Below are 26,360 nucleotides of genomic sequence, written 5' to 3'. Positions count from 1 at the left end.
TCCTGACTTGTGCCTTGTAGATGATGGAGAGGCTTTAGAGTGTCAGGAGATGAGTTATTTGCCGCAGTATTTTAAGCCGCAGTATTTTAAGCCCCTCTAGTAGGATGTGGGCATCACTGACTAGGTCAGCAATTATACATTCCTTAATTCCTCATTAGAATGTGGTAAGGAGCTGTCTTGAACCATTTGCATTTCATTTGGTTTAAGTGCACCCAGAATGCTTTTCACGGAATTCCAAAATGTTGGCCTGCCAACACTGACAATGGGAATGCCAGTATATAATTTCAGATTAGAACACTGTCAGAATGTAGAGCTGGAAAAGCACAGCCGGTCAGACAGCATCCAAGGAGCAGGGCAGTTGATGTTTTGGGCATGACCCATTCCTGAAATGTTCATACCCGAAACGTCAACTCTGCTGCTCCTAGGATGCTGCCTGACCTGTGCTTTTCCAGTGACACCCTTTTCAACTCTGACTTTCCAGCATCTGCAATCCTGCATTCTCTCAATGCTGTGTATGTGTTGCTGGTCAAAGCACAGCAGGTTAGGCAGCATCTCAGGAATAGAGAATTCGACGTTTCGAGCATAAGCCCTTCATCAGGAATAAGAGAGAGAGAGCCAAGCCGGCTGAGATAAAAGGTAGGGAGGAGGGACTAGGGGGAGGGGCGATGGAGGTGGGATAGGTGGAAGGAGGTCAAGGTGAGGGTGATAGGCCGGAGTGGAGTGGGGGCGGAGAGGTCAGGAAGAGGATTGCAGGTTAGGAGGGCGGTGCTGAGTTGAGGGAACCGACTGAGACAAGGTGGGGGGAGGGGAAATGAGGAAGCTGGAGAAATCTGAATTCATACCTTGTGGTTGGAGGGTTCCCAGGCGGAAGATGAGGCGCTCCTCCTCCAGCCGTTTCCCAGGCGGAAGATGAGGCGCTCCAACGGCTGGAGGAGGAGCGCCTCATCTTCCGCCTGGGAACCCTCCAACCACAAGGTATGAATTCAGATTTCTCCAGCTTCCTCATTTCCCCTCCCCCCACCTTGTCTCAGTCGGTTCCCTCAACTCAGCACCGCCCTCCTAACCTGCAATCCTCTTCCTGACCTCTCCGCCCCCACTCCACTCCGGCCTATCACCCTCACCTTGACCTCCTTCCACCTATCCCACCTCCATCGCCCCTCCCCCTAGTCCCTCCTCCCTACCTTTTATCTCAGCCGGCTTGGCTCTCTCTCTCTTATTCCTGATGAAGGGCTTATGCTCGAAACGTCGAATTCTCTATTCCTGAGATGCTGCCTAACCTGCTGTGCTTTGACCAGCAACACATTTGCAGCTGTGATCTCCAGCATCTGCAGACCTCATTTTTTACTCAATGCTGTGTAAGAAGAGGACTGTGTAGCTGGTTGTGTTCCTATGCATCTCCTTAGTCTTTTAGCAGGTGAAGACCTTACATTTGGAAAATGCTGCCCAAGGAATGTTGGGCAGTTGCCAAAGTTCAATTTGCAGATGGAACGTACCACCATTGTGTTGGTGGTGGAATAAGTGAAAAAAAATTAATTACTTCAGATTTTATGTCACCCCTCCATGCCAGCTGGGACTTAAATTTAGACTTCTGACCAAGAAGTAAGGACACCTGCTATGCCACAAGAGCCTTAAGTTATGTTGTAGGTTGGATGGGGTGCCAATCGAACAGTCTGCTTTTGTCCTGCATGATTGCTAGGACTATGCTCGTTAAGGTAAAGGGGAAGTATTCCATCATCATCCTGATTGTGCTTTGCAGCTGGTGGGCTTGTATTGAGGAGTCAGAGAATGACTACCTACAAATTACGAGCCTAGGCATACTATTGTAGCTGTAGTATTTATTTGCTGGGATGGTGTTATGGTGGAGAAAAGGTTTTTGATTAGGTACCTGAAGATGTTTGGGCCTTGATCACTACCCTGAAGAACTCCTGCAGCAATGTACTGGAACTGAGATTACTGACCAATAACGACAACTATCTTTTTGCACTAGGTAGTACTCCAACCATTATAGGATTTTATCTCTGATTCTCATTGACTCATTTGGGGTGGCATGGTGGCTCAGTGGTTAGCATTGTTGCCTCACCTGGGTTCAATTCCAGCCTTGGGTGACTGTCTGTGTGGAGTTTGCACATTGTCCCCGTGTTCCTCCCACAGTCCAAAGGTGTGCAGGTTAGGTGAATTGGCCAAGCTAAATTGCCCATTGTGTTCAGGGGTGCGTAGTTTGGATGCATTAGTCAAGGTAAATGTAGAGTGATAGGGGAATGGACCTCGATGGGTTACTCTTCAGAGGGTCAGTGTGGACCTGTTGGGCTGAAGGGCCTGTTTCTACACTGTAGGGATTTTATGACTCCAGTTTTGCAAGGCTAATGCCATTCTAGATCAAATGTGATTAGCTCCCAATTCCTAAGTGGACTCCATTGCGACTATAAAACGTATTTCCTGCATCGGCTATTCCTCTTTCCTTTTTGGAAAGAGATTGCTGGTTTTGTTTTATGAACTCATGTCTGTGCTATATTATTGATGGCAATTTAAACTTTGCTATCAGATTTTCATTTATTATTTAAATAAATTTGCTGTATCTGATGTTGATATTCAAGTTGCTTTTACAATCATGCTTGCAATGTTTCTGACGGTTCCCAAGATACATTTCAAGCAGCTGGAAACAGGCCTGAGTAAATAATTTGCTGACCTCGGGGCCAGTTTTATTCCTGTCAGCTCTTCTTCCTGCTGAAGAAATTTGTTTAAAAAAGTTCTAGCAGGCTGCACAGATTTTGTATCTTAGAATCCAGTTGTGCCAGCTTGGCAGCTGAATGGCAATGGCTCAAGTAAAACCATTTGTTGAAAAGGAAAATGTCTCCTTTAATATATTATTGAAAGTCATAAATGTTCTTCCGTTTCAAATTAATTTTTTTTGCAGGCAAAGTATTGGTATTTTTGCTTGCTAAATCTGTGCAAATGTTAGACCTCAAAACACTCTTTATTGAATTCAACAGTGCTTCTTAATACTGTAGTTAAGTACATTCGAGTTTTATTGGTGTTAATTTACTACATTGTTAATAATAATGTTGGAAGGAGTACTAACCAGAAGCAAAGTCTTCTAGTAATATTTTAAACACTTTAGGTTTGTGATGATCAGCAATTTTATGTTTGAGTTTGGGTAGTGTTCTGCAGTGGTGGAAGGGGTGTCACATTTGGCTGATTTTGATTACTTAAGTGAGCAGTGGAATGCATTTTATGCCACATGAACACCATGCACTCCCAGTCCAGTTTAGAATCTAGAACAGATATGTATTAAAGCATCTGCACTATCCCATCAAGATGTGTTTAATGTTGCTGTTACTTAGATGAGCCTTAATGTATACTCTATACATCTGTTAATTTTGGAGAACCACATTCATTTGGAAATGGTGGTACTGAAATTTGAAAAACTATTGAGGGCATTTGACCTATTTTATTGTAGTTGTGAAAGTTGTTCCTAACTAGAATGTCATTGACTAATCTCAACAATAACAATGTTCAAATATAAGACCACTACTTCTGAAGACTTGGACCACTTTGCTTTGAGTATTGCGGTTTTACATTAGCAGACCTGTGCTTTACTTTTGTCCTCGTATGTCATGATTGTGACATTGATCATGGATTATTTCTCTTTAAAGACTTAATGAGGCATGTTTATAGCATCTAAATATTAAACCTGCTTTCATTCAACTGAGACATTCATCTGGTATTCTTGTATGTTTCCTTTTATGTATCAGTCCACTTTAACATAGGAGGTTGTGTTTTGTGAATAACAAGTTACTCAGCTGTCACTGTTCCCCTCAATAAAATTAATTGAACAGAAAGGAATCTAAATAATAATTCACCCAGCATCATTTTGCAGAGTGTAGTTGTTTCTGATGCATGTTTACAAGTATGTGATTGATTCATCTTTGAGCTGGTTTTTACTGTTTTATAGACATCCTGGTCCATAAGTATGTTTTTGGGAAATGCAAAAAAATGCTTTTCCTGTACCTCACGTTTGCCACATGTTTAAAAACGTATATTAGATTTATTCACAATGCAAATTTTTACCCAGAATCATGGAATTTTGCAACACTAAAGCTAGCCATTCTGACAAATGTTTGTGTAGTATATCTCAACCTGAGACACCTTGTTCATTTCCACTTTATTCACTCAGCAAATATTTAAGCAGTAACTAAATCCCTCTTAAGATTTTAGGTTTTCTGTTGTAGCATTGATGGCGGAGTATTGTACATTCCATTTTTTTTTTGGCTACTTGTGATACAAATTTTATCCCTTTTGTTATTGTCTGCCTTGCATTTGTGGGAGCAGTGACTCACTTTACTTGCATGAGGGCAAAATTAGATCATGTGGCTGTTGAGCTACTTCTACCAAAAAGTTAGATCATGTTTGATCTGTTTGTTTTTCAAATACATTCTCATTGTGACATTCTCATCTAATCTTTGATTTCCCTTTCCTGACAAGAATTTACCTTCCTCTACCTTAAGTAGAGAATTGCTAAGTTGTAGAATTGTCAGTAATTTCTTCTCATTTGTCCTAAAGCAGCAGCTCCTAATTATAAAACCGTGCCCTTTAGTTCTGGTCTTGCAAGCAAACATCCTTTCCACATTTACTGTTCCAAGACCACTGTCATTGCTTCAACAGAGTCGCTCTCATTCTTCACTTCAGTGAAAATACCCCAACCTATTCTCTTAAGTCAACCTGCACAATCCAGTTATCGATCTAGTAAGCTTATTTTGAACTGCTTCAAATATATTTGCATCACGATTTATTCATTGTCCAGCAGTATTCCACCAAATTCTCCCTTTAAATTACTGAGGTCTAATGACAAGAAATTACCTTCAGTTTTTCCAATGTTACTGAGTAACATTGGTACATCTTAGCTGTTAACCCATATTATTCTTAGAACACCTTTATTATATTAAGATATCCCAAACTGGTTGATCATTGTAAATAATTGTTCTTTGCCTCTTGTCTCACTGAAGAAATCTTCAGATTGGCAGTTTTGGATAAATTTCATAAAGAGATATGTGCAAACTAATGGGAGAAGAGTCATGGGTCACAAATCAACTTCAAGTACCCTTTTATAGTTACCAGAGACCAAAACCTTCCAATTGTAGGAATTAATAAGGCATTCATCTAAAATTAGTTAAAAAGGAAATGTTTGATTTTATTTAAGGCCAACTTGGAATATGTACATCTAAATTGTACATTTAAATGTTAGAATTGAAAGTTTTGAGTTTTTGCTTATTCCAATTTAGTCCTTTAATGCATAGGATTATTATACTAGCATGCAAACATGTTTTTGCTATATGTTGGAGGTAGACCGTAATGTAGAAAGCTCATGCAACGAAGCATTTTTCTCTAATTAAATCATCATCTTAAAATGTTTTGTGAGTCATTTAAAGGTAAATTGAGATTGGCCCATGCTTCCTTTCCATAACACAAATCTTACAATATTTACATATCTTGCCAACTTGCATGACACTAGTGGCAGCACGTACAAATTTGGCTGAGCGGCTGCAAAGATGGTGAATGGCTTGATGAGCAGAAGGAAGGCAACATTCCGATCAGAAGATTGGGACAACATAAAATGAGGACAGTTCTGAATAGGGATGCGGGAACACTATTTGGGTGTATATGTGCACACCTTTAAAATTTCCAGAACAGATTGAAAAATATCTGGGATCCTGGAGTTTTTAATCAAGGCAGTGGATTACGCAAGCAATAAAGTATAGTTGGGACTTGAAATGACTGATTTAACCTCAACTGGTGTATTGGAAAGGCTGTTGGAATGAGTGCTTTTTTTTAAAATCTGAAATGGTTCCAGGGTCAATTTGTGAATCGATTTGAGAAGCTCAGGTTACTTCCATTTGGACAGAAGTTTGGGAGGAGTTTTGATAGTCATCCAGAATCATTGTGTGTCCAGATATCGAGCAGGTGTTCACTTTGAAACAGTCCAGAACTAGAGGACACCCAGTTTAAACTTAATGACAAAAAAAAAAGCAATGATGAAATGAGGAAAGTCGTCCTTCCATAATGAGTAGTTAGGGTCTGAAATGCACTGCCGAAGTGTGTTGGAGGCACATTCCGGTTTAATTTTTCAAAAGGAAATGGGTAAGAACTACCAAAAGAAGAGATTTGGCAGCAAAATGGGAGAAATGTGAAAAAGTGTACTAACTAAGTTGCAGTTTGAGAGCCAGCATGGATGTGACTGGTCCAGTGATCTATGTTGTCTATTTTTACTGTAGAAACTGCATATCTCTACCTCTATCCTGTCCTCGCAGTATTTTAGTTTAGTTGTCCCAGATCCACTGGATATGCAGTAGACAATCCAACCATTTCTGCTTTGCAAATCACAGAAAGCTGTTCTGCATAACATAAAATCAAACATTTTATAAAACTAAGAATAGAATATGACTTCAAAATAGTTCCATTTCACCTAGGTCTGAATCTAGTTATTCTGCTACCAGTCTCTTGCCACAGTTTCCCCCAAAGAGACTGTGAACTTAATTTCATGTATGCAATTCCACGATTATTATCTGTCATATTAATTCCATGTTTCTGCCAGTGTTGGTGCAGAAGGATCTTGTGCCTTCTAGGTTCCTCATCGAGATGCAGCTAATTCTATCTTTTAAGGATATTTTACTCAATAACCAGTTCAGTGTGTTATTACACACGTCTGGAACAGGTGGGACTGGAACCTGGGTATCCTGGTCCAGAGGCAGGGACACAGCCACTATGCCACAAGTGCCTGATTCTAAATTTTTACTGTTTTGTAGATTTGTTTCTGTATCACACCAGGTAGGGATGGAGTGCATGAACGGGGTAAATTATATCCAATTGACATGGTGCAATTGATTAGCACTACTTCTAATGTTCATTTCAAACTCCCTCTAATTCATTTCACCTGAATGATTTCATATTCTGCTTTGATTCAGTGTTTGCTGTCCTGCTGATTTTTGTTTTTGAATCCCAATTCATGATGTAGTCATATTGTGCAGCAGGTAATACGCTAACAACCTGTGTCTTGATCCAGAGTTAGTCTGCTACTCTAAAAGAACACTATTGATTTCAAGAGTGCCTATTACTGTTTGCTCCAGAGAGGGTAGTTTAAATACTCACTGTTATTGCTCATGCAATTAAAGGACATATTGTTTCCTCATTCTGTGCTGTTCTTCTATGATTGAGATAAGACGTGAACTAGACCACAGGACTTCAGTTGTACAATTCAATAAAAGTCAGAAGTACCATCACTGACAAGTGACGGAATAACAGCAGAAAAAAAATCTAATAGAGAATACATATAGATATTATTCTTTAAATTCAGGCATCAACTGATCATTTTTGTTTTCATGTAAAGTACAGTGTTTCATGGCAAAAGCCGTTTCACTGTATTTGAAATGTGAAATTGCTACTAGTCTGTTTCATGGTACCTAATCAAAATAGAGTGCACTAAGAACATCTGCCATCCTTGCAAGCAATATACTTGTATAGCACTTCCCACTATCAATAAAAGCTTGTATGGATGGATTACCAGGGTTTATTGCGCCAAACTTGTTTCAGCCTCACTTTTTTTTTGTGGTCTACCTTAAATGACAAGTAGTCAACTTACATGAATGAACTTATTCTGTAGTTTGGGATTCATGTCCCCACCACATTCAAATATATAAATAGGAAATTGTCTGGGTTAAAATTATGACCTCAATTAAACTTGTAATCTCTGGACTGTGGTTTTGGATCCTGCTTTATTTTGAACCCCATTGTCATCACTACATCCTTAGCAGCTCAAAACATTTGTAAGGGTCTCTTTCAATGCTGTATGACTGTTTCTCTAAATGGAGCTGACACTTTGCTTCACTCTCCAATAGCAACCTGTTCACTGCCCTGCCCTCTCCCTCCCTCTCGCTCTCCCGCCCCACCCCCTTCTCTCCCCCTCCTCCTCCTCCTCCTCTCCCCACCCCCCCCCACCAATTGATATACTTCAGCAAAATATTTGCATCCTTTTGTAAATCTGTGTAGCAGCTTTATGTGAAGTCACTTCTGCTTTAGAGTCAAGCTCGTACTGTTTTTCATCTGTTCATCTATTAAAGTATAGTCAGATTACAAAAGTTGTATTTAAGAGCATTTCATTATAGTGTGAACTTTTTTCTTAATTTCCCCCCCTCCCCCAACACACAGACTCAATGCATGTACACTAACTGTGCATATTCTGAAAGAATGTTTACTCAGGTGAGTTTGTTACTAAAATGTGAGTAATGACCAGACTGTCTATTTGGGTTTGAAATATGTGCCTTATCATGGTTAAATGTGAATGTCTGTATTTAATTCTTCCATTAACAGATTGATGACTCTGGAACATCTATCTCTCTGGCCCAGCTTACAAAGGTAGAAAATGTTTTTTTTTGCTGTTAGTGGTGTTTATTCCCTGCAAATTTAATTCATTGCAAAGTTTAATTGTACTAAATGTTGCACTAATCTGTAATTGTCCCACAAGTTATCCAGTGCAAATTTACAGTAATGCATTGTATATTTTGCATAAAGTTACATATTCAAATGCGTTTATATTGTCATTAAAAATATTGTATTTTACATGTAAATGTCAGTAACTTGAAACATTAATATATACTGAATATCCTGTAAAGAGTGAGTGATATGGGGAAGATGGAAGGGGAGTCCCTCGACAGCCTCACCTAGCTACCATAATGCTCGTCTACCTCAGTCAGCCTTGAAAATACGGCAAGATAAAATCATAGCTTTTTGTCTTTTTTTAAATCTGGGATGTAGTGAATGCCGGATGGGTTATTTCACCTCTGATGGCTTTGAACATCTCTCCAGTAAAGAAGGTGGTAGAAGAATGAAAAGCCCCAGATCACTGGATACCGTGATTGGTACGAAGGTTCTCGCCTTTAGCACCATCAAATCAGTGTATGGCTGTAAACAAAAAGACTGTTACCTCAGCAATTCGGCTAGGAAATAAAATCTACCTCTGTTATTGAAACTATAAATTTTGTGTGTAAATTTTTCCTGAATTTTATAGCAATGTCTGCAATCGATTTAACCGTGAATTAAGTGTATGCCAATCCCCTATGTTGTATTGACCCATGCATAGCTTAGCATTGACCATGTAAATGTAAACTGTTAAATACAATAAACTATATTCTCTAAGACCATATGTTGGAAAGGGTCTATATGGGTGGTCATTTGTTTGAACGCAGACTGTGTAAATCTACGTGAATTTTTTTTGCGTCTTGGCTGATCTCTAGGGAAAGACAAGTATTAGTCATGTTAGTGGATGCTTGTACCATGAAGGGGGAAAAGATGCAGATACCAATTACACTCATGATTTTTATGTTATCTGAAATTACTGTACTTTCCCTCCTGGTTTGTAGATTTCACTAGTTTAGACCCAGTGTTACGATATGCACAAGAAATGCATCATTTTAGGGCTAAAAAATCTACAGAATCCCACACGCTTTCTCTGGTATCTGCAGTTGATCATTTGTAGTCATTTGTTTCATCTCATGTGAAAAGCTGTTTGGGTTCAAATAAATCTGTTTTGTGTGAGTGGTACAGTTAAACCTTGATGGGATCAATCTCCCTTTGCTGAATCATGGAATTAAAGCTAAATTACTGAGTGACCCTTATAGATTGGGTGAACAGTGAGATTTTCTTGTCTGATAAACTCTTAATTTGCACTCATGACATTGATTTAAAAGTTCCAGTTTGCATCTTGTTGAGTAGTATTCGAGCACTGAGGTTTGTTTGTGGTTGAAACCATTGAAATGTGGTTTCTTTGTATAGCCTCCATTCCCAGTAACTTGATCCTAATTATTTGAGGTGTAGTTAAATGCCGTTTGTGAATTCTCTCTGAAATAGAGGTTGCTTTAGAGTATGTTTTCATTCTCTATGTCAGAAGCCAGACAACCTAATGGGATAGGTCACAATGGATGTTCAGCAGCTTGTAACCTCCCTCTTGTTCACTGTTGTGTATCAGCATTCCATTTGGATATATGGATAGCTTTTTTTCATCCATCTGCATGGGTGGTTTTAGTATTGCATGGAAGAAAAAGAATATTTCCTCTTCAGTAGAGGTGATGCATTGATTCCAGAGTTCTGCTTGAAAATCTGCACTTACAAAGAAGGCAGTTCCTAGCTGCAACTCATACTTTTACCTGTTCACTCTTCTGATGGGTTCCATCAAATTCCAAGGACTATACACCAAGAAGAGGATCAAAACTGATCAGTGTTTCTCAATAACTGTAATTTTGCTCATTGGAAAGCTGGCTCTACAATGTTCAGAGTTGACATCAAATGCAAATACTTCAATAGAAATCCAAATGCTACCTGGAAGGAACGTCAATCCAGACCATTTCCAATTTGCTTAATTGGGTGGTATCAAGGATGTTCAAATCATGCTATGACTATTTGTGGATCACTTGAAAAAAATCTTGGTATTCAATCAGCTGGGTATTCAATCCAACGCATCTGACTTAAGGAAATTTAAATTTGTTGTGCAAAGGTCTAGAAGCTTGCTTCTATAAAGGTAAGTGCTGCAGTATAGCAGCATCTGAGTCCTGCCTAGAAAAGGCTTCATTCAGCTGGAAAACTAGACTTCATAACTGAAGCATATGATATAAAATAAACAAGCTGATAATGCACAAGAATCCATGGTTTGTCTGTATATAAGTTGTGTATGCAGGCTGTTTGAGCCATTGGAAGGTGAAGATAATTGCATACCTTCATCACTTGATACCCTTTAAATTATTTACCGCATGCACAGACCACCAGTTATTGAATCTTGACAGAAATTCTTGAACTTGTGATTTCTGAATTTCATCTCTTCCTACCACTTAATGGCCACTCTGAATTTGAAATCCTATTTCTATTATGAGGCTTTGAGAAGATCTTGATTACAACTTGGAATACAATAATTAGTCATGAAATTGGGATCAGCCAATGTTAATTTCTTTCCTATCTGTTTGTGTGGTACACACATTCTGCTGTGTTACTAGCTATAAGGGAAAGGGTTTTCGTTTTCCTTGCTCTTCAAAATCGGTAATTTGATATTCACTTTTGGGTCTGTTGTGCTCATCATTCCTTGTATGAACTTTCCCATCATATTGCAAATTCCAAGCCCTGCCAGCTTGCCTATAAGCTGATAACAGCAGGTTTAATTTCTGTATTGCACTCTGCATAAGTTGCTTCAACTTAGAATAAAAATTGTTGCCAGTGTTCAATATTTGAGTATACTGAATTCCAAACTGAATGTCAGGAATTTTAAGCTTCCTTGGTTTTCTTTTAAAACAAAGACTACCCTGAAAGAGATCTGGGAATGCTGGCTGAATAGAGTAGTGTCGAAATGAAAATCTAAAGGGACAGGATTGATTTTAGGTTTTGTCACTGTCTAGAATTATCTGAAGAATCTGGAATATTGCAGCTAAAGGTGAAAGTACTCTAGTTCCTTGGCATTAGCAAAATCAAAACAGGCCCACTTTGGGGTAACGATTATGTAGAATTTGTATTTACAGCTGAAGTTGTTTTTTCTAACTCTAGTACCCAGAATACTTAGTCTTCTGATTTTGTGTAAACCAGTTAAATATATTGCTGTTAGGTGAAAAATTGCTTTACTTGATTGAATTTTGCTACTATTCAGAATTAGGACATGTAAATGTAAAACTTCATGAGGTAATTCACAAAAGCATTGGTGGTTTAGTTGAGTTATCCATTTTAGTGGTCTGGATAGTGAAGGAATATTGAGAATTGCAGATTATAGTTAGGGGTACTGAAGTTTAAAAGTTGGAAATTTGAGCGTCTTTATGTTATTAGCGTGATTGTTAGAATAAGTGGGGAATCACCAAGTTATGATACAGGACAAGGAAACCATTCAGATCGCAGAGTTGGAGAATTTTGTTCAAATGAAAGTAATCACTGTCAAGAGTTTATCTCAAGGCTAGATTCTGTTATGAGGAGGATATCTGTTGAGTTTGAGCATTCGTGTGAAATATTAAGACTCGTGGTTAGCTGATCATAAAGATTTACTTCAGTTTGTTCATTTATCATGTCCATATTACCCGTCTCCATTATAAGGGGGTTCTATGCTCAGTTGAGAGATTGCTGTTTTACTGGGTAATACCTGAACCACAGCAAGTTCACGGTGTCAGAAGTGAACGGATTGTACTAAGGTTTTTCAGAATAAGGGAAATGCAGTCATTTTTGTACCACTTGTATGGGTGATTTTTGCAGATTCTGAATGATGATGCAACTTGCTTTTTAATGATTTCCAGATTCTGCCTGATGGGGACAGTTGTTTTTGTTTGTGAGCTACTTTTGTAGTTGTGAAATTTACTTCTAATTTTTAATAAAAAGTAGCAGCATGATAGACTTAGAATCGCTTGCAGCGCATCAACTACTATGATTCCATAAAATTTCTTGCTACTCCCATTTTAGGTTTTTCTTGAAATCTCCTCATTGAACTGCATGATGGCAGGTCTACGGCTCTTGATTGCATTAACACCATGATCTTGTGTCACAATCTCTTGTCAGTTTATTTACAAATTAGTTTCACATGGTATCGAATAGAAGCAGAGATGTTCAATATTTTATGAAATATTTGGACGTTCACTTAAAGTACCCTAACATGCGAAGTTCTCGCGCAAGACCTGATAATTAGCTCCTTGTCAGTTGGTCCGCAGATGATGGGCTAATTGGGCTCCCTCTGTTTTAAATTTTTTGATTCTACTCTGTAATATGGCCCAATTGAGGGTCAATTGCTTATAGAATAGTGAACTTGATGCAAAATCTTCACCCCAATGTAATGTTATACACTGCAGTTAATTTAATTGCATGTTTTTAAGACCCTGGTACTTATTTCAAGTCCAGTTAACTTGATGCAAGTAGGCTTTGAAAAACGCACATTTTATTTCTAATTAAAATATATAAATACCAAATGAAATTATAAATTGAGAAATTAAATGATCACCCACACAAGCAGAATTTAGGTAGTTATAACTGTGAACTTCCAGTGAAATGTCAGCAGGGTTGATCATACCAAGTGTTTTACTGTACGTGCATGTGCTGTGCTGCTATTTTTGAGAGCATAAATTGTGTGGATTAGAACCCAAATGGCTAGTTATGCTTTTGTGGGAACATTAAAAGAAACTCTCTGCTAGGTCTTCTCCAATAGTTAGATAGTTAGAGGTGTTGCTTTAAATTTGGTAGATAAGATTCAGATTTTGAGGGCATATTCCTTGCCCATCTTAAAATAGTTTTCTTCACAGCTAGCTTTGCTTTTAAGCATGCTTGCATTGCCCCTCTATTTAATTCAGAATATTTCTTTTTATTTTTAGTGAACTGGGTCTTTGAACTTTTTACACTGAGATTGCAAAAAGTAAGCAATATCCGCATCCAGTTCATTCTGCTAGTGACCATATTCATCACTGGCTTTGTCTTTCTTCTGAGACAAGTGCCAGCTTCCATGAAACGGGGTCATTGTCATCTGGGCTAACAACTCATCCAAATAGTCCACTACAATGAAAATTCTTCCCAGCCATCCTTCTTTAGCAAAAGAGCACCTTACAAGAAAAAGACACTAACATTAATTTAGGATTGTTTTGGTATTTGAAACTTTTGATCAATGGTCAATGTCGACCTGGCAAAATCCTCCCTAGTATGATCGTGACATGGCATTTGGGATTTTACTGAAATCCTTGGAACATGAGCATTATATAATGTCTTTGACTTCCTAAAAGTATTATAATTCGGCTACAGGTTACAGGCTTGAGGAACTCTTCCTCCCTCCCCAAGCTAATCGACAAGCTGGATGGAAGATGGTTTTATGTAAGTGGACTGACTTATTGATTATACAAGAGCAAAAGGGACAGGGCTTCCTGCTACTCTTTACAGGATGTGGACTGCAGTGTACAATAAATTCTAGATGGTAATTATTTTTGTAACACACGCCTATCAAACAGACGGCCAATCTGGCTGAAGCTAACGCCTCAGAGGAAGATAAAATTAAGGCAATGATGACTCAGTCTGGTCAAGAATATGATCCAGTCAAGTAAGTTGTAAAAGAGACACTATTCAAAATTTCAATTTGGTTAATATTCCACAAATAGAAGCTGATAATATATATTAATGTTTTTACCTTTTTTCCCTTAGTTACATGAAGAAACCTTTGGGTCCTCCTCCTCCAACATATACATGTTTTCGTTGTGGAAAACCTGGCCATTATATTAAAAACTGCCCAACAAATGGGGTGGGTAAACATGGTTCAACCTTTTATTTTGTAGTAACAATACTTTGTGTTCCTCTTGAAGTGGAATCCTGAATCCCCTGCTTTCCCTGGCCAATGGTTAAACTGGAGGAACAAGTTGGTTCGCTGGAACTACTTCAGAAATGTATTTATAATTTGTTGTCGTAGCAGAACAATGTTGCTGGAGGCTGCACTTTTTTTTGTATTGACCTAGTGTTATCCAGAATTGAGATTTTAATGATTCTGTTTGTGGTGTCCTCTTGAAGCACTTAGTCATCTTCTGAAGATGTGGCTAGTTCTAACAGTGTTAGACTATTTCATTCAGTCATCCATTATTCTTGGTAGAGTTTCAGAACAACAAATTATAACATCAAAATAATTGAAATCCTGTTTTTGTCTTGGTGTTGGGCTTGCCATGCGAAGTGAAATCTGGAGCTGTGAAAAACTGTTGCTACACTTGATTCTAATATGGTTCTCAGTACTGTGCTGAATCTTTGTACTTGTAGATCAACTTCAAAACAAGGTTGTAGCTCTGGGATGTATTTTAGATCAGCACTAAACTCTAACTGCAACAGATTGCTAAGGGCATGGGAGCAGCTCCATTGTCAGTGCGACACTTCTATAATTTAAAAATAAATACTTCAATTTTTCTTTACAATAATTCAGGACAAAAATTTTGAAGCTGTGCCAAGGATTAAGAAAAGTACGGGGATTCCCCGCAGTTTTATGGTAGAAGTTGACGACCCCAACATGAAGGGTGCAATGCTCACCAATACTGGGAAATACGCAATACCAACAATTGATGCGTAAGTATATAATATTTATTATCCTGCAGTACTGAGCTGTTTAGCTCGTGGATAGTTAATCTTAGTTAAAAACCCATGTAAAGGGTGAATATAGTCACAAAGTTTAGGCTCCAGGCTCAACAACTGTGCAAGTAATTATCCCATTATAAAATGTTATGCATTATCTTTATTAAATATTTTCCCATTTTAAGTAGATTCTTCACTGAGTAATCAAATTGGAAATTGCAGTCTTTAAGAAAAAAAAATTAGCGAAGTTGCAGCAATGATAAACTCTATCTTACTATTAAATATTTTGCGTTCTAGGGAAGCATATGCACAGGGCAAGAAGGAAAAGCCACCATTCTTGCCTGAGGAACCCTCATCATCATCTGAAGAGGAAGATCCAATCCCTGATGAACTGTTGTGCCTTATCTGCAAGGATCTTATGATGGATGCTGTTGTTATACCATGCTGTGGGAACAGTTACTGTGATGATTGTAAGTCATCTGAGGAACACATTGCTATTCAAGCAGGTCCTTAAGCAATCAGTCACTGGGATTCCTCTTATGGCTGTGGTTCAGTGAGTAGCACTTTCACCTCTGAGTCACTTGGTTCTGGGTTCAAGACCCACTCCAGGGCTAGAGCACAACAATCAATGCAGGCACGCCAGTGAGGAAGCAAGTCTTTTTTTCTTCTTTTTCACATTTTTCATGCAGTTGTTGAAGTTGTAATTTTAAGTACTTTTTATTTTTTAAGGTTGAATTATATTTGTTCATTTAATCTAATTGCTGTGTGCAGGTATCAGAACATCATTACTGGAATCTGAAGAGCACACCTGCCCAACTTGCCATCAGACAGATGTTTCACCTGATGCTTTGATTGCAAACAAATTTTTAAGACAGGTATTTCATCTAATGTGAAATTCCTAATTCAAAATCTAAGAACTTTGGTCTTGCATATGAAGTAACATGGTTCTTGCTCATAAGTTATTTATGATGATGTAATTTTTGGAATGACAAGCATATAATTCCTGAACAATTCTTGGTAGCAAAAAATTATAGCTCAGTTTGCATCAGATTTGTCTGTGATATAAACGATCTCCAAATTGCTGTTCGAGGGAAAGTGGAAGTTTGGATATAAATGGCAGAATAAATATTTGAAGTCTGTGTAGGGAACAGAATGTGGGAGTTTCAAATTTATTCTCAGTCACAGTATTCTTATTTGCAGGCTGTGAACAACTTCAAAAATGAAACCGGTTACACCAAACGAGCTCGCAAGCAACAGCCAACTCAGCAGCAGCGACAGGCTCCGTCCCAACAAATACATAATCAACAATCTGCTCTGAGGCCATTGCCCCTGCTCAACCCTCAACCTGTTCTTCCAGTAAGCAGAGCAGCTAGCTCAAAACCAGCAGACACGCCAGTCACCACCACTCCTCCGACTGGCCCAACTTCCCTTCCAAGTGCAGTCCCTACCCCAGTACGTGCTCCTTCTCCTGTGAAAACTAGTAGAGCTCCCCCCACTGCCAACAACCCTGCTCCAGACTTGTCAACAGCCACAGTTCATGTTCATCCGTTACCTCCAAAGCACGAAGAAGGGGATATGTAAGTTTTGTTCTTGTCACAAACTTTTAGGGATTGCAGTTACATCTTAGTATCAGATTTTCAAAGAAGTTGTTTAAAAGGTCGCAAGGGTGTTTCTGAGCAAAACTAGGCCCCTCAGCCTATGGTATTAGTGCCACTGCTGTGTGTTAAATGCAGAAGTGGTATCACCTGTTACTACCATAAGTCAAGATTTCACTACTTCTTTAAACTAGACTAATTGATTAAATTTTAGTTTGTAACTAACTCATGAATATTTTTCACTACCTATCTCTTTATTCTTCTGTAGAAGTCATCATTACAGTACCTAGCTATCTCTTAAGCAATTTCAAAATCTTTATTTTGTTCATGCACTTCAGAGTATCATTCTAGATATTAGTCGCTCCTTTTTGAGACGCACTGATTTTAGACTGAATTAATTGTGGTTCCCAACTGTTTGATTCTGAATTACATTGTTGCACTTCTCAAATAATTATAATGATAATCAAACTGGGTGACTAAAAGTAAATATTATTCCTTATGAAAAATTAACTTGTATGATTGCTCACTTCTCTCCACTGCTTCTAAAAACTGTGTTGATTGACTGGGTCACTATATTTAGAAACCCATTTTTGTATATTAGTGATTCAATTTTTTTTTTGTTGTGGTTATTTAACTGCTTGTCTTCACTTGATTGCCCTCTTCCCTAAAAGGGGTGGTATGGAAATGTGCATCAGAGTGAAAGGTGACTGTTGAGCCTGAATAATGCAGCCAAATTTATTATTCTGGGTTTGAACTGCTGTGACCTAATCCCTCGAATTAATGGTGAATTTTCAGCTGTTCACCCCACGTTCTGGAATTTTCCTTCAGCCACTTGGCCTCATTTCCTTGCACTTTTCAAAACCTATTCTTTTTTATTTTTGGAAAGCTAGGTGTAGAAGTGGGTTATTTAGCCCTCCTGAACTTGTTCCTTGCCATGCAATGAAGTTATGGGTTATTTGCAGTCTTTACCATCTTCCAGCATGTATGTATCTTTGCTGATAACTTAAGATTTTTATCAGCCAAAGTATCAACCTTAAATCCATAATTAACATAATATCGATCAGTTGCTATTGTGAAAGCCAGTTTCAAACATGTCACACTTTGCATGAGAGAGTGTTTCCTCATTTCATTCTTCTTTGGTTTAATTTTTAAATTTTCCATGAACACTCTTGTCGATTTAGACTCCATATCCAGCATAATTAGTTTGTCCCAATCTATTGTATGTGTTCTCCTTGATACCTGAGAAGTTCAATCAATTTCTCCCTTAGTCTTGTAAATTCCAGTGAAAATAACCAAGTTTGTGTAATTATTCCATATAATTTAGTCTTTGGAATCCAGGTTCCATTCTGTTAAATTCATTATTTATTTCTCCTATGGTCAATTTGTAATTTCTCAGGGGTAATACCTGGAATGAGTACAGTACTCCAAATATATTCAGCCCAGGCCTTTATATGCTGAAACATGAGTTTTTTCCCCTTGTATTCAGTTCTTCTCCATATAAAGATTAATATTCCTCCTTAACTTTATGCTGTTGTCATGACATTTGAATAATTTTACTGGACCGTTGTCTCCTTGACTTCTACTTTTTCTAGCTTTTCACTATTTATGCAGTACCCACTACTGTATCCTTTGAGTCTATTGACAATTTGTCCGAAGTAGGCAAATGCACCATTTTCCACAGCTTAGCCATTTCATTTAATTTGGCAATGCCTCGCCCTTCTATGCCTTTATTGCTACTTGTCTTTTTGTCAGTGGCAAATTTGAATCTGTAGCTTTCTTTCTGATCTCTCGGTCATGAATAGATAGGTTGAATAGTTGAAGCTCCATGCAAGTTCCTTGCTGGCACAAGTCATCACATGCTTTGAATTGAAGTACCTCTGAGTGATCCCTACTGACAGTTGCTCAGGTAATTTCCTGACTACATCACTAATGTGTCTGCAGTTCCATGAACTTTGAAAAACTCAGACAAGGGACTTAATCAAATTCCATCTGGAAGTCTATTTTAAACTTTTATCTGCTCATTACTCAGTCACCTCTTTGAAACATTGTCAGATTTAAGCGTGATATGCCATTTTCAAATCCATGTTGGATCTCTCTAACCAGAAAATGTTCACAAGTCAACCTTAGTTATGACTCCAGCAATTTTCTGACATGTTGGGATTACTGACTCCTGGTTTTGCTGATCTTGCTTTTCATAATCCCCTTTCTTTGTCATATTTCCACTTGAAAAATGTTACTTCTAATATGAATAATGGGAGTAAGTTGAAGAACTTGAAAACTAATTCACACAAACACTGTTCCCCAAATAATCACTAAACAGGCTGTGAATTGTGACATTAAGTTTCAATGACGGGTAGTTCTTCTTTAACGCGATAATTGAATTTCTTGTGCAACCCCCCCATTATAGAAAAATCACTCTTCAAAACAGCGCTTAACAGTATTGGCAATGTAATCGCGTTACATCCAGCGAATGTTTAAAAGTTCTCTTTTGAGAAACTGTGTCCTCAATTTTTCAATCACATTACAGTGAATTTGCATTACCAAAACATGTTATAGCAGAACGACCTGTAACTGTAAAAGCAAAATGTTTTATTCTTCTTTCATATTCAGTGAACTCAACAAAACAGTTGTTGTCACAGCCACAACTGGAACAATCACAAGCAATCCATCGATGTCTACAAGCAGTACCTCTGTCGTAAAGGTAAATCATTGATTGTGCGTCAATATTATACAAAGTCAAAAGTCTCACAACACCAAGTTATAGTCCAACAGGTTTATTTGAAATTGCATGCTTTTGGAACATCGCCTTTTCGCTTGGTGAAGTGGGAGGGGAGCGCACAACCCAGAATTTATGGGTAGAGAGATAAAGTGATTGTACAAAAGGTGTGAGTGGAGTGTCACATAGTAAGTCTCTGCAGCTGACCAAGGGTGTTAGACTCATTGTCTTAACATCCTTGGTCACCTGCAGAGACTTGTTATTTGACACTCCACTCACAACTTTCATGTGTTCTTTTGATTTCTCTGTCTGCAAGTTCTGTGTTATGTCTGCTTCCCTCTCACTTCATCTGACAAAAAGGCTATGTTGCGAAAGCTTGTGATTTCAAATACACCTGTTGGACTATAACCTGGTGTCATTTAATTGCACCTCCAAATCAATCTTGGTCAACTTGACCTTTATCTTGCATGATGCACTGACAGATAAAGGATCGTTTTGATCCACCTGATAACATCCTCCAACTTTACATAGCTAATTTCAGGTAATTAAATCCAGCACAGTCCAACCATACCATACTAGAAAAGGCCAGGCATATATCGAAGGCCGAGGAACCTGTACTGCACTATAATGTTCTATGTTGTATATATCAATTGAGCCCAGATGTGAGAAAAAGGGGAGGGGGGTATAATGGAAAAGGTCAACAAGTAGAAGAATGCCAAGGGACCAAAATGGTACAGTAAAATGATTCGTCTGATTCAAGTTTTACAAATGGGACCATGTATGAAATTCCATAGAAAATTACATATTGCATGGCATTTCATTTCAGCTCTATCAGCCTAAACTTGAAAACTGAGTTTTGGTAATTAGAAGTCACAGCTCTCCAGCATATAAAACAATGACAGCATGATTACCTAAAAGCAACATGTGCATCTCTGTTTATATCGGTGTTACTTTGAAGTTTCCTTGCAGTCCAGTCAACCCACTGATAAATTATTTTTACCTGTTAACAGGTTAAAAAGCTGATGTTTCTCACCTCGCACAATCACAATGGAAATGAATGGGGTATAGCTCGTTCCAAAATTTTATTTAGTGGACTAAGATTGACCAGTCATGTTGTGTTAGAATGGAAAGATGTTTGTTCAAATTTTATGCAAGCAATCCCAGGTTGCAAGCATGTTCTGTCTTTCAGTTTTCTTGCAAGTTAAGTTGTACACAAGCCAGAACATGATGCAGGACAGTATAAAATAGCCATTTGTAAGTACAGGAAATGTTCATATGTCAAACCTTAAAAATTACACCATATTTAAGATTGCACTCATTAAGTATGAGCATCCAAAAATTGGGAGCCCTATCCAAGACTGAAAATCACTGGACTTCTGTTCAGTTGGAATAACTGGGAAAGATTAGTTTAAACTGTGAACTAGTAATCCAACTAACTCGCGATCTGTTTATTATTGCTTTGGTTGGCTTCATTGTCACTGTTTTATTTCAGGGTTATCAAGTTCCTGTTCTTGGTCATCCAGCTTCACACGGGCAGTCCATACCCACAACAGGTTTGTTTTTAGGAAATGGTTTTCAGATTTGGTTATAAAATGAAGCAAAACATTAATTTGTTAACTTTTGTTCAGGTCAACCAATGAGAAGCAGTGGGGTTCGACCACCAGGGAACAGGCCTGGCTGGGAATTGTAAGTAGAAACCATTTGGAATTCCTGTCTCCAAGCATAATTCCACTTTGAGAAGCCATTTTACTGTACCACTGTAACATTTCTGTTTGTATCTGACAATATTCTGGTTTTCCTGTGTGCACTTCTACGTTCTGAATTGTGAAAACCTCTGTCTTTGAGGTATTCATAGCCATTTTCAGATCTTTACATTTGCTATTCAATAAATCGTAGAAATGAGGATATAGAGTAGACCATTTGACCCTTGGAACCTGTTCTGCATTTCATATGATCGCGGCTGATTCTTTATCAAAGTGCCATATTCTGCTTTCTCTTCATCCCACTTGATGCCTTTAATATCTAAAAATGATCCATCTCTTTCTTTGAATATATTCCATGACTTGGCCTCCGCAGCCTTCTGTGGTGGAGGATTCTACAATTTCACCACCCTTTGGAGTAAATAAATCTTTCCTAATCTCAGTCCTAAATGGCCAACTCCTTGTTCTGGACTTTCCAGCTAGCAAATACATCCTCCCAATAGCTAATCTGTCCAGTACTGTTCGAGGTTTATCTGTTTCAACCAGATCCCCTTGCATTCTTCTGAACTGTGGTTTGACTGAGCCTCCTAAGACAGTTCTGCCATCCCCCACCTCTTAAATCTCCTCTCCAATGCCTGTATTAGTAAATTCTTTCTTAGGGAGACCAAAGCTACATGTGATGCTCTATATCTATGTTCTACCGAGGACTGAGGTCCTGTATAACTGTAGTGAGACATCCCTACTTATAACTGCAGTCTTCCTGAAACAAAGACTAATATAGCATTGGCCTTCCAAATTGTTTGTTACATCTGTCGATCTGATTTATTTTTGAGTCACTGTAGTCTTGCCAGATCAGAGGACTGTGCTCTCTGAGAGGTGACTGGTGGGAGTTTAGCCTGAGTATCTCCACACCTTAGGCACAGGGAGACATTGAGAGGGTGAATTCTTAATGGTAATTTAAGCCAGTATGGGAATTGAACCCATGCTGTTGGGATCACTTCATATTGCAAACCAGCTTTCCACTTGACTAAACTAACCATGTGCTTTAATTAGCTGGTGGACAAGAGATCCAGAACTCTTGTACATCCACATTTCCCAATATAATGGCAATTTAAATAAAACTGTTTTTGTTATCACACTGAAGTGTATAACTTCACATTTAGTGAAGTATACCATATCTGCCAAGTGGTTCCCCACTCAACTTGTCTAAACCACGTTGAAATTCTCCTCAATTTTGTAATCCCATCCAATTTTGTTATCAGTCTTTGGTTTCTTCATCCAGATCATTTGTATTCATCGTGAGTAATTGGGGCCCAAGCACTGATCCTTGCAGTACTCCACTAGTCACTGCCTTCCACCTGGAAAAAAAACACCCATTTATTCCCATTGATTCAGTCTGCCAACACTCAACTCACATTTTAATTTTGCCCAATAGCCTCTTATGCGGAACCTTACCAAAAATGCCTGTTTGTCTTGTTTTGCTGAATTCTAAAATGCTCCCAGTTCTCAAGCCTGCTAGTCTTTCTGACAACTTTATATCTCTCCTCTTTGATCCAATACTATTCCTAATTCATTTTGTGAGAATTTTAAGTGATTGGGACACTGTTCCTGTCACATTTTTGCACCAAACAGGAATGAATAATTGTGATTTGTGCATATTAGCCATTGTGTATCCACTGTCAATCATTTTAATAAAGTTCCCCAAGCTAATTCATGTTCTTCATACCCTCTTGGTTCCCTTTTTAGATTCAGTTTTGGATTTGACAACTTTGTTCTCCATCTTAATGAAAATTATAGACTATGTGGGCATTATTATGTTGCTGTTTTTCCCAGAGAAACCTACACAGCAAGACTGTTAATTATTTTTCCGTTTGTGGAACCAACCAGAGAACAGGTTATTCTCAATGTGTTTTTTTTTTGCAGGAAATTCTCCACAACATCATTGTTAATTTGCTTTGTCCAATCCATATGTAAATTGAAGTTACCTGTGATTAATTGTACCTTAATTGCACGCATCTCTTATAATTATTTAATGCCTTTGCTACATCGCTACAGTCTGCTGATAGCATCCATCAAAATTTTCTGCCCCTTGGTGTTTCTTCTCTAGCCATAAAGATTCCATAGATTCAGTCCATCATAGGGTGTATAGGTTTGTGATTGGGTTTTCTTCAGAGGGGAGCGTAATTATGGTAGAAATGACTTTCAGTTAGGCTTCTAGTTGAGCTATAACCAAGGATCTCTCGGCCTTGCCATCTTGGTTCCTTTGTGATACTGAAGCATTTAGTGTGAAATACCATGTTTGAAAATAATTGTTAGTGCATTTCCATTTTTAAAAAAGTACTGAGAGTAGATACTGTATAGCAAACAACGTGAACCTTTTTCAGATTTGCAGCTATACTGCAACTTATTATTTCTGCTTATCTCTAACTTAATCTGTTCACCTAGGCCGTCCACCAGAGGGCATCAGCAGAGTGATCGTGTTCCAAGAAGCAGAGCGCAGGCAACAAATCCCCCACCAGTGTACGTGCATCCACCAACCCTATATCCTCCTCCACCTCACCCAGTTCCACTTCCTCCAGGAGTGCCTCCTCCTCAATTCCCTCCACAGTTTCCTCCTGGCCAACCACCACCCGCTGGATTTAGCATCCCTCCTCCAGGATTCCCGCCAGCTCCAGCCACTATTTCTGCTCCTTGGGTACCTCCTGCCACTCCAGCAACTCCTGCAAGTGTAATGCCAACAGTCACACAAGCACCTCCACTTTCCAGGGAGGAGTTCTACAGGGAACAGCGACGGCTGAAAGAGGAGTGAGTGATTCTAATGAAATGCTCATAAGTTCGGTGGTTGATCAATAGTTTATGACATGGGATTCTGTTAGAAAGCTGGCTACAGTTGAAATGTCATCAGATGTATTATTTGCACCATATTTGTTGAAAATCTGAAATAAAAATAGTATTGTAGATTTTATGTAGATTTCTCCGTATGCATGAGAAAGAAAACTTGATATCTCAGACTGAACTATACTTATGACTTTATTTTACTTCAAACATTACAAGTCTTAGTTTTCCTGTGATTAATTGTTGCTATTGTTTAGTATTGTTGCTACTCATAAAAATCATGCTGAGATTTCCTGTGAGATGGCGGCATCTTTTCTCACCAATATCTTGTATAATCTGTATCTATAGTACATAGAAACAATATGGGCCTGGTATAGGCATTTAAAAATGTTGTTTGGAGAGTTTATCGTGTTGAATGTAGGACTATCGCTAGACACTCCGCAGTAATTGGTTAGAACAAAAGTTGAAACAAAAATCTTACAATCACCCAGGCTGGAGGATTGAATTGTCACTCTCATCCAACTACTCCGAATATCACAAGTTAAAATATTTTTTTCCTTAGCAAGATGACCAAGTAAATTCTTTCAGGTTTTACGCAAAAAGGAAACATCAACCATGTCTTGATTCCAAGATGGCGGCAAGATAGCAGGGCTTCTTGCCTGGGGATTATCTGTTCCAGTGTGTTTTTTTTTGTTTTATTTCTCTTTTTCTTTTTTTTTCTTTTGTTTTTTTTCTTCTCTTTGGGTCAGTCAGCAGCATCAGCGCAGCAGTGAGAGCGGGCCATGCACAGAGTGGCGATTGGAGGCAGTGGCAGCACGGATGTCTTTCCCGGCACCCATGGTTATCAGCGTCAGCAAAGCTCTTCCAGAGATCAGTTGGCTACTCCAGCAAGGCAACATCTCGAAGGAGGGTTGTCGAAGCAGGACTCTTGGCATGGCGGCCTGGCAGCAGGGCCAGAGACGACTCATTGCAGTCCAGCAAAACTGGGGACTCCTGGCATTGGTGAGATGGCAGCAGCAGTGTGGTATGCCCAGAGCAGGGACTCCTGGTGTCATTTGAGGCAGTGCGGAGCCAGGAGCTCCTGGCTGTGGTCGCAGTAGGCCTGGAGCAGGGAACCCTGGGTATCAGTGAGGTGACTGCTGGCTGTGGGGGTGAGCTTGGGTTCGGCATGAAACTCGGTGATGGCAAGGTTGGCCCAGCACCAAAAGAGTGGCGACCCTTACAATAGTGGGTCCAGCACAGACAGTGGTGAGGAGGGTTGCCGGTGCAGATGTGTGACTCAGGACTCGTGGTGGAGCCAGTGGAACAAAGGCTATCTTTCCATAATATCTTCTTGCTCTTTTTATTCTTAAACTATTCAAAATGGCGCCTGATTGTGGCGACAGTTGAAGCTTTTCACTATTTTACTGTATTATTCACTGTAAGATACAAGTGACAAATCATTAAAATACACAATCAATCATGTACAAATATAAATGCTTGTATCTCTATAAATATCCCTTAATCACACAATTATTCTGAACAGAAGTAGTGTTTTGTTTTTAGAAATGGGAGACATTTGCTGGATAGCTTGTTAATAGCAGCCTTTCTTCCAGTTCAGTTAGTTCTTAGGCTTCACTCCAACTGAACCAGATAAAAGAAAAACCTCTCCAAGCCAGTTGCTCTCCAAAGTTAGCAGTCATGTGATTTATATTTTTTAATCCAATGTCCACTGTCAATTTTCAAAGGCTGTTGTCAAATAAACTATTGTGTATGTCCACCAATTTGAAATCACTTAATATTTCTGCAATTCTTCAAGCAATATTAAATATAAAACACAATGTAACCAGCATTTCATTGTGTGCTGCTGGGGATCACATGTAATGAAAACAAAAATGCAATACAATGTTGTTCAGTAGTATTGGTCTAGGTTTTAATCAAGTAACTGCTATGAAGAATGTCTTAAGTTGTATGTCACTAACGTGAAAGTCATACCTCGGTCATATCTTAATCCTACAAAGATTGTGATAGTTGATCGCTCATCTCAGGCCCACAATTTTCCTGAAGGAGTTCTTAAGGTTAGTACCCTCAGCCAAAACAACTTCACATGCTTCTTCAATTACCTTCCTTCCATCATGAGATTAAATGTGTAAATTTCACTGGTGATTGCAGAGTTTCCCCTTAAGGAGCTTGGGGGCTTTCTTAAACCACTCCAGTCTATTTGATGTAGTTGACACCAATTGTGCTGTTCGGGTGGGAGTTCCAGAAACCTAGCAAAACTGAAGGAACAGAAACATTTTCAAGCCAAGGTGTTGAGAAGCTTGAGGGGAGCATGCAAATGAAGGTTTTCCCATGTATCTACTGCCTTTTTCCTTCTAGATGACAGTGATCATTGGCTTGGATGGCTGCTGTAAGGAGCCTTAGTGAATTTCTGCACTACTACTGAGG

The 26,360-nt window shown here is 38.7% G+C and overlaps 2 protein-coding genes across 3 annotated transcripts in view; both read left to right on the top strand.

Moving 5' to 3' along the window:
* LOC132825458 (E3 ubiquitin-protein ligase RBBP6-like) overlaps positions 1-9,193 on the top strand; it is a 30,199-nt gene extending 21,006 nt beyond the window's left edge. Inside the window, exons 5-7 of one of the 2 annotated variants that reach the window (XM_060840751.1) lie at positions 8,200-8,250; positions 8,362-8,406; positions 8,806-9,193. In XM_060840751.1, coding sequence (XP_060696734.1) covers positions 8,200-8,250; positions 8,362-8,406; positions 8,806-8,808 — 99 coding nt within the window. In that variant the 3' untranslated portion in view covers positions 8,809-9,193. The remainder of the gene's footprint in view (positions 1-8,199; positions 8,251-8,361; positions 8,407-8,805) is intronic. The other variant, XM_060840753.1, reaches the window with a different exon arrangement.
* The window catches only part of LOC132825602 (E3 ubiquitin-protein ligase RBBP6-like), a 29,493-nt gene continuing 11,948 nt past the window's right edge, over positions 8,816-26,360 (top strand). Inside the window, exons 1-13 of the mRNA XM_060840984.1 lie at positions 8,816-8,909; positions 9,411-9,502; positions 13,789-13,857; positions 13,992-14,080; positions 14,182-14,278; positions 14,942-15,081; positions 15,385-15,557; positions 15,859-15,962; positions 16,288-16,664; positions 19,293-19,383; positions 20,891-20,951; positions 21,027-21,084; positions 23,544-23,903. Coding sequence (XP_060696967.1) covers positions 8,816-8,909; positions 9,411-9,502; positions 13,789-13,857; positions 13,992-14,080; positions 14,182-14,278; positions 14,942-15,081; positions 15,385-15,557; positions 15,859-15,962; positions 16,288-16,664; positions 19,293-19,383; positions 20,891-20,951; positions 21,027-21,084; positions 23,544-23,903 — 1,805 coding nt within the window. The remainder of the gene's footprint in view (positions 8,910-9,410; positions 9,503-13,788; positions 13,858-13,991; positions 14,081-14,181; positions 14,279-14,941; positions 15,082-15,384; positions 15,558-15,858; positions 15,963-16,287; positions 16,665-19,292; positions 19,384-20,890; positions 20,952-21,026; positions 21,085-23,543; positions 23,904-26,360) is intronic.

This window comes from Hemiscyllium ocellatum, chromosome 20, assembly GCF_020745735.1.
Source record: "Hemiscyllium ocellatum isolate sHemOce1 chromosome 20, sHemOce1.pat.X.cur, whole genome shotgun sequence".
Lineage (NCBI taxonomy): Eukaryota > Metazoa > Chordata > Chondrichthyes > Orectolobiformes > Hemiscylliidae > Hemiscyllium > Hemiscyllium ocellatum.
Note: the sequence above shows the minus strand (reverse complement) of the source record. Positions and strands in the feature narration are given on the sequence as shown.